The sequence below is a fragment of the Akebia trifoliata genome, unplaced genomic scaffold (genome assembly GCF_017979445.1).
Source record: "Akebia trifoliata isolate Shusen 1 unplaced genomic scaffold, ASM1797944v1 Contig00896, whole genome shotgun sequence".
Lineage (NCBI taxonomy): Eukaryota > Viridiplantae > Streptophyta > Magnoliopsida > Ranunculales > Lardizabalaceae > Akebia > Akebia trifoliata.
This window is the reverse complement of record NW_028237313.1, coordinates 1-8,963: the sequence shown is the minus strand read 5'-3', so window position 1 is coordinate 8,963 and position 8,963 is coordinate 1. Positions and strand designations below refer to the sequence as shown.

Below are 8,963 nucleotides of genomic sequence, written 5' to 3'. Positions count from 1 at the left end.
TGTTGGAAATTATAATTATTTTTAAAATACTAATGGTTAGGATCCGTTGACTACTAAGGAAAAAAACACAAGACCCCAACCCTTTAAACACAAAATTCAAATGGTTGAGATTTATGAGTATCTTGATAACACAAATCTCACAAATACTTAAATCGATTTAAATAATTTGACTTGTTACACTAGAATCAAGACTATGCGAAATGGATAATTATAAAAGCACCTCACAAATTAATTAGGGCAACTCACACCATAGTTGAATTATTTTATCTTATATGAGTTAAAAGTTTCAAAATGATCTTATTTTTGGTGAGGAGGTCATCCTTACTAAAAATCAGCCAATTTCGAAATTTTTAATCCCATCAAAACGAGGTCAAGAACCTTAAATCGTTCATTTTTTTTTTTGTAAACTAATTTTGATGGGGTCAGAAGTTTCGAAATTGGCTGATTTTTGGTGAGGGTGATCTACTCATTATAAAGATCATCCTCACTAAAAATTAGTTCATTTCGAAACTTTTAACTCATATAAGTCAAAATAAGTTGGTTATGTGTGGGTTGCCTTTATTACTTGGTGGGGTGTTTTTATAACTACTTGTACGAAATACCGGGTTTTAAAACATGGTTGTATACTTGAATCAAGAATGCTGTAAAGTCGGATTTACTCCTACCCGTTCAAATGGTGACTCAACAAGAGCCGATCCCATCAGTCCTTTCAGAAAAACAACAAGGGTAAAATCGGTAAGTACAAATGCACGAAACACATAAAAGGCCCAAAAATTATAACTTGTAAGATCTCAGCTGTAACACAAGTGTGCGTCCACAGACAACAATGGCGGCTATCTCAAGTCGAACTGTTCCAATCAAAATCAGGAATTTCTCATTCGATGAGGGTTTCCATCGTGGATTCTCGAAAACCCTAGTTTTTCCACGAACACTTACTGGTTCGAAATCAAAATCTAGGGTTTTTGAGCACAAGAAATTAGAGGTCTCAGCTAGCAGTGGCGTTGATAAGCAGAGCAGCGACAGTGTACTTTCTGTAACCGATTCTTCTCCTTCTAGGGCGAGATCTAAGTAAGTATTGAAGTCAATTGTACCTCAAATTGCTCACTTTTCTGTAAATTGTAACCAGTATAGTTTACAAGCTTGGTTTGTTCTAATTTTAGCTGGTTTTTTATCTACATTTTCATTCGTTTGGAATTTGGATTCAATAATTATGTTACTTTGTTGTTCTTTAGTTAAACTGACAATTAATAAGGTGGGCAATGGATGACGAGGAAGCAAAACTAATTCTAGATTAGAATTTATCTGAAAGTCGGATTTTTTATTTCAAAAAAGAAAAACAAAATCCATTAGCCTAATAAAATAAGTATGCCACGGCCTGTAGAGCCAAATGTTCTGCACTAGGAGCTTCCATACACTGACTTGCTATACTTAAAACAAAGGAAATGTCTGATCTGGTGATAATGAGATAATTCAGCTTCCCAAAAAGCCTCTTGCACATGCCCATTTCATGCAAAAAGTATCCATTTTTTTTTTTTATAGATAACAAAATTTATTGAATAAGTGGTCGAGAAGACCAACTAAAGGTACAGCGATGACTACTAACACGAAATACTACAAACCCAATTCCATCTAGCCACAAAATCATCAAAAAACACACCCCTAAACTCAAAGAGAACTTTGGAGCAGAAAAAAGATACATGAAAGCACTGTAAGGGACACCTCTAAAGCCAACAGTTCTTTCCCTTCAAAACACCTGTTGTTACACTCTTTCCAAATAACCCAGCAAATTGTAAACAAAGTAAGCCTCCACAACACTCTTTTAGCATCACTAGAAGAATCCCTTATTAGTAGTCAACTTTTGATTAAGATCTATGGGTGTGTCCACAAGCTTGGATCGAAGTAAATCAACCTCGTCTAGAAGATCCAATGTGTATTTCCTCTTTGAAAGACTTATGCGACTAGTCGAATGAGCCACTTCAATGCACCCAATTCTCTGACATCACTATCTGTCGATACAGTATCATCAACATATATAACTAGAAGAATACATCCATCATCGGTAGAATGAAAATGAAAGTTTGAGTGATCTGTCTTACATCTTGACATTCCAAACTTAAATACTGCATCATTGAATTTCCTTGACAGTGCTCTTGGGGACTGCTTCGAACCATAAAGAGTCTTCTTCATGTTGCAAAGCTTGCCTAATTCTATCTAAACAATAAATCGAGGTGATTTCTCTATATACACCTCCTTGTGCAGGTCACCCTACAAAAAAGAATTATTCACATCAAGTTGGTATAGAGGCCATCCTAATGTAGTAGCTAAGGAAATAAATACATGCATCAATGCAACCTTAAACATTGGTGAGAAAGTCTTTGCATAATCCACACTATATGTCTATGTATAACCCTTCGCAACCAGGTGAACCTTCAACCTGTTAACTATGCCATCAAGGTGAAATTTAACAATAAACATGATATGCAACCTATAACTTTTTTCTTGGATGGAAGAGAGGCAAGATTCCATGTTCTATTATTATAAAGTGTAGTCGTTTCCTTTTCCATTCACGCCGTCCAACCCGCATGAGATAAAATATCCTAAAGGTACTTGGGAAAAAACATAGGGCAACGATGAAACATAACAAAACAATGAAGAAGATAATGAAACATATGAAACTAAGTTAGCAATATGATGCTAAGTGACACAAGAGCAAGTACCTTCACGAAGAAAAATAGGTAATCTAGATCTCTTGATGAACAGTAGATGGTAAATGATAGTCATAGAGGTCGCTCTCTGTTGACAAATATAAACCTTAAGATGAGGAACAACAAAGATGGTAACAAGAATAGGCAACGAAAGAACAAAAATACTTATAAATTCATCAGAAATATATCACAAAATATGGAACTGACTCGAAATATGGAGGATCGGTTCACACATAATGTTTACGTAAAACAAGACTATAACATTTATAATCATTTTGTATACAAGGATAGCGAAGGAAAATACATTTCAATCCACATGGATCCAATTTATCCCGATAAGGACCCAAATGATGAATGAAGGAGACAAAACCAAAAACACATGGAGTAAGATGAAAGTACGGATTATCAAGAAACAACACCTTATGTTGAGATTTACCTTCAAGGATAGGAGTAGGCATGTGGTTGATTAGGTAACAGGCTGTGAGGATAACATTTCTCCAAAAGGTTTTGGGAACTTCCATATGGTACAATAGTGCACGAGTAACCTCCAATAAATGGCCCTCTTGAGAAATTGCCCCCAAAAATATCTAAGGGAAACTAGCTTATGGAGAAATTGTCCCAATAAAAACTGAAGAAAAAAAATACCTTATGGAGAAATTGCCCCAACAAAAACTGAAGAAAAATACCTTGTATAGAAATTTTCCCCACCAAAAATTGAGAGTACTGAAGAAAACTGCACTCTAGGAAATTGACTAGGCCATAATAGGCTGTAGTGAAAATTTGCAGTCTTCATTACCCCCAAACATTGTAGCAAAAGCTCTCCACGATGCAGAATACAAAAAAACTACTCAAAATAGTATCAAACCCATTGAAATCGCTCTTTAGATTCACATGAGGATATATACTTATCAAAGACCATAAACAATACCCCTCCCTGTGGAGGATTATTTAAATGCCAACAATCTCTCAAACTTCAATCAGATCAACAAGGATGATTTCAACATAAAATCAAAAGAAAAATTGGAAGAAAAGTGGAAGAAATTAAAATTACAATCCCTAGATCACACGATATGCTCTAACACCATGTAAAATCTAGGCTTTTGAGAAAAGAAGAGAGAGATGAAGAAAATTTATGGAAGGGATTGAAACTGATTCCAACCCTAGTTGTAGGTCTTATATATATATATAGAGAGAGAGAGAGAGAGAGAGAGAGAGAGAGAGAGAGAGAGGAGAGAGAGAGAGAGAGAGAGAGAGAGAGAAATAACACTTAATACAAAAGTCAGAAGATATTAATACCTCTAATGCTAGTTATTATATAATTTTTTTTGATAAGTGTAAATTTATTAATAAAAGAAAACATTACAAAAGGTGGTCGAGATGACCCACCATAAGGAAACAACTAATCACATAAGGAGTCCCATCTAAAAACAAACTCCTTGAAAAAAAACACCTTTGAATTTGGGACACAATTTACAACCAAAAAAAAATCCAATAATTCTAAGAACCACGTCTTGAAAAGAATAGGTCACTTCTTTGACAATTCTTCTATTTCTCTCCAACCAAAGCCCCCAAGTAATGGCAAAGGGAAGGAGCCTCCATAAGGTTTTCGTACACCCCGAGAATATGGCTTGGTCCCAACTTTGAAAAAGAGACAACAAGGGGTAGTTACTTATTTTCAAATCTAAAAGGGGTTGGCCTCTTTGATGGAACCACAACATCCATAATAATAGGAAAGTGATTTGAAGCCACTCTCTGGATGATGAGTTGTGAATCCTGAGGATCTTGTTGTTCCCAAGACCTTGACACTAAGAATCTATCCAGCCTACAAGAGTTGGACCATTTTGGTTTATTGGTCTACATACACGATCAACCCTTACACGACATACCTATGGGAATTGAATCACATTAAAATCTCCTCTTTTTCACTAGGGAAGACCACAACGCCCTTCATTATTATCCATATCCCCCCATAGTTTACCTCTTTCCTTACTCTCATTAGGACCATACACCTACGTATACCCATGGGAATTGGTCAATGGTCATCCACATTATTATGCTTTATGGATAAATTGAAGACCACCTCAAGAATTCCCCATATACCCAACCTTCCAAGTTGTACCCCTAGCTGGAACATGATACCATCCACAATCCCTCAAACCACATATCTTAACAATTCTATAACCAGGCCTTTCCAACATTGTCTCTTGGAGAGCTGTGTCCTTAGCTGTCCAAGCTTTGGTCATGCCCTTCTACAGCACTCTCCCATTCTTGTTCCCTAGCCTTTTGACCTTCCAAGACATCAGTTTCAAATTCATTAGGATCCGAGATTGTCCTCCTATATGTGCCTCCCCTCCCCCCCAAACATTCCTATCAAAACTGATGTCTGACAAGCTCTTTTAATACCTGTGTTTGAACAACATAACTGACTAATGGATCTCCCTAAGTTGCATCCTTCTTATTCTGAAACAGTTTATATGAAGAACCAAGGAGCTAGCGGGCTGATTTAGTTTGTTGTCATGGGTATGTAGTAATCATAAGTGCTGGTTTTGTTATTATTATTATTATTTACTTTGCAACTAATAGGATTGTTTTTGTTTAGATTTTATAATTAGGAAACTACACGTATTGGAGTTTCTCTCATCAGTTTTTTTTCCTACTAATGTTGACAGATGCTACTGAAATGGGTGAATTTGTACTTGTTCTGTATATCTTTTATGTTATATGAATTTAAGCATAAGTTTACTGGTAAAAGCTACGATCAGCTTTCAAAGTGTTTCTTAGTTTTTGAATTGCCTACTTTGGTTACAATATAAGTGCAGGGTGAGACGCCATACAATTTCAGTATTTGTTGGGGATGAAAGTGGAATGATAAATCGGATTGCAGGGGTGTTTGCTAGAAGGGGATATAACATTGAGTCCCTTGCTGTTGGTTTGAACAAGGACAAGGCACTCTTCACAATAGTTGTCTCTGGAACTGAAAGGGTGTTGCAGCAGGTCGTAGAGCAGCTTCACAAGCTTGTGAATGTCTTGAAGGTTCTGACCATTTCAATTTTTCAAGACATTATTAATATTGGTTCGTCTAAATTGTCTGATGATTGCAAAAATGTTCTAATCTTACTAATAAAAAAAAGCATGTTATCTGAACCATATAATCTATCATTTTTTCTTGGACTTTTTCCTGAAACTCTTACTATCCTGAGGAAGCAATATGTCACTGATAAGATCGTTTAATCTCACATTCCCTTGTGAGCCAAATTATCAGGTATCCTCTTAACTTGAACCAGGATGAGCTACATCTGCTTCTTTGGGCCTAGAATATGACTTACGAATGGATCATTTTTTGGGAAGATAAATGTACTTGGTGAAACTTCCTTTTATTTCAATTATCTGGTTCTTTATACATGAACCTTATGTCTTGTGGATTTCTTTTGTGTTCTTAATGATTATGGATGGTATTGAAGTATGGAGGGATTAGTCCTACATCCGAAGGGGTGGAGATACCCTACATTGTTAAAAAAAAGAGAGGGGAAAAATGTAGGGGAATTTTTATTTAGCTAGGGAATAAAATTCCCCATATAAAAAAAGTCTCTATCAACACCATTTTCTGATAAGGAGACTGCAATCCTATTTGCAATAGTTTACCCTCACCCTCGGGCTTATTCTTTAAGAAGGTTGATAACATGTACCAGTTGCCAGGATCCTTCCTCTTCATTTTTTCCCTGGTAAATGACATTGGATAAATAATCCTTCACTCCGAGGGGACCTATAAAATGGTCCTTGATAACTTTAAGGTCTTGTACTAATGTAGATGATGATGATGATATGTGATGTCCCTGGAAATATCTAGAGCTCTTTTATTGTTCTCCGCTTACTTTGACCTGATTAGCCATAGTGAACATGTTTTTAAAGTATCTAATATCTATAAAAAAAATAGCCTTAAAGTTGATCAAATTAAAATTCTGAAATATTGTATTTTTAAGCCCATTTTTTGTGAATTTTTTAATGGGACTGCCATTATCTTCTTAGTCATTGTTCATGATCTTAACAACTATGTTTTTATTCCTTGAGCATAGTTTGTCTGTATCCGTCCATTTGTTAAACCGGACTATCTCAATGTCGTTGTTTTGGAATATGGGCTGAGTCAAATGCAGATGCAGGAGACAGTGCTTGTCATTGATTCTTCATTTCCAAGCCAATTTGATTTTCCAGTCACAAGGTTGACAACTAACAAATAACTACTATTTAGTCACATGTGCCTTTCTTGTCAGTTACTTTTCTCAGAGTGTGTGTCATATTGAGCTTTACCAAAATTACGAAAATTTAAAATCTAACTCATCTAAAATTATTATGTGAAAATTTACCAAAAGTTCGAAAATCTTCCCTAATCTAGCCGGATGGTAGAGGGCAGTCTCCCTTTATCTGCTAAAACTTCTTTTTGTATCTTCTTTTCATGTTTCCTTAAATATTTTCCGAAAGTTAAGATGAACTATCATTTTTGTAGTAAACTAACTACTAAATTTGGCTTCTATGGGATGGGGATTTTAAATGTGGTCTCGGTGTTGAATTTGATTCGACATTGTAAAAAATTATACAATTTGTACTGCCTTGGTTGAATCTGGTAAGACTTAAGTAATACTCGATAAACAGATTAGTATTTTCCATGTTTACAACAAGCACACTCAGATATATCATGAGAAGAAACATCCCCTAAAGCACATGTAGACACAAGGTACTACAGATGGGATGCTGAAATATGACCTAATCTAGAATGCCACAAGTAAAAACTACTAGATTTAGGTCCCAATCTAAAAGAAGATACATCAATAGAAGAAACAAAAGATGTGGAAGCAGTTCTGGTAGGAAAATGGAAATCCTCTAAGACGTACAGGCCGCGTTCTCTATGATTGGTCCCAATCAGCCTTTGAGAATGACAGTCCTGCACAAAGCAACAAGAATTGGAGAAGTAAACAAGACATCCAGAATGACAAAGGTGACTAATAGAAATGAGATTCAAGGTAAGCTGAGGAAGAAAATAAACATCAGGAAGAGATAACTGAGAGGAGGAAACAGATCCAACACCAGCTAAAGACATGGATGTGCCATTAGCTGCGAGAATGCTATGTTCCTGTGGTGGAAAGTTAATGGACAAAAACAAAGATCTATCATGAGTCGTGTGATGTGTAGCACCAGAGTCAAAAATCCAAGTGGTGTGATGACTACCTGGAGGGGCACTAGATGAGGATGAACCTACATGCAGAACAACATTGGGACACTGAAGGAGGAACTGCTCCATCTAAGCTGCAACATCAGCAAAAGACGGTGGTGACTGACACCAGCTAAAGACATGGATGTGCCATTAGCTGCGAGAATACTTAGTTCCTGTGGTGGAGAGTTAATAGACAAAAACAAAGATCTATCATGAGTCATGTGATGTGTAGCACCAGAGTCAAAAATCCAAGTGGTGCAATGACTACCTGGAGGGGCACTAGATGAGGATGAACCAACATACGGAACAACGCCAGGACTCTGAAGGAGGAACTACTCCATCTAAGGTGCAACATCAGCAAAAGATGGTGGTGCCTGAGTGAGGGAAACCTGAGGTGCAGAATGTGCCTGATTAACAAAAGGTGGTAGATATTACTGGTACTGAGGCGGGGTCGCCAATGCTGCAAGGAGGAGGGGGTCCTCTGTACTGAGTAGTCTGAGAAACAGGTCCTTGACTCTACTGTTGAGGCTTCTGCAGACATTGACTCTTCCAATGTCCTTTCTGATGACAATATGAACACTCATCAGCAGGCTTCCTGAACTGTGACTGTTGGATTTTCCTCTGAGCAGCATAGGATTGAGGCAGTAGCTAAGCTACCAAGATCGTCTAAGGAGATACATTAAGAGCACCCTTCCCTAGTTGGGTCCCCAACTGATCCTCCTCAGCAAGTAACTCACTAACAACAACATCAACAGTAGGAAGAGGGTCTCTGTGTAGAATGGAGCCCCGAATAGTCTCAAAATCAGCATGTAAGGCAACCATGAATTGTACCAAGCATTGTCTCTCTCTGCAGATAATCCATGCCATCAAGCAGTAAGTGCAGAAGGCACGATTAATGCAAGCTGATTCTATAAATCAGTCATGACACTATAAAACTCTTGGACAGTATGATCTCCCTGTCGCACACCCTTGACATCAATCTCTAACTGGTACTGTCGAGCAAAGTTGGATTTGGTATACAACTTCTTCGGGTGATCCCATCTCTCCTTAGC

The 8,963-nt window shown here is 37.1% G+C and overlaps 1 protein-coding gene and 1 long non-coding RNA gene across 2 annotated transcripts; one reads left to right on the top strand and one right to left on the bottom strand.

The window, feature by feature from the left end:
* The first annotated feature begins 776 nt into the window (after positions 1-776).
* Positions 777-6,753, top strand: LOC147380894 (uncharacterized). The gene is made up of 2 exons (XM_086431102.1): positions 777-1,068; positions 5,525-6,753. The coding sequence occupies exons 1-2, from the start codon at positions 827-829 to the stop codon at positions 5,934-5,936; spliced, it is 654 nt and encodes a 217-aa protein (XP_086287228.1). The 5' UTR covers positions 777-826; the 3' UTR covers positions 5,937-6,753.
* A 25-nt stretch (positions 6,754-6,778) lies between these two features.
* Positions 6,779-8,750, bottom strand: LOC147380893 (uncharacterized). Its single transcript, XR_015174964.1, has 3 exons — positions 8,180-8,750; positions 7,926-8,084; positions 6,779-7,641 (listed from the first exon to the last, which is right to left on the bottom strand). It is a non-coding gene; the product is annotated as an uncharacterized LOC147380893 (long non-coding RNA).
* Positions 8,751-8,963: the final 213 nt, after the last annotated feature.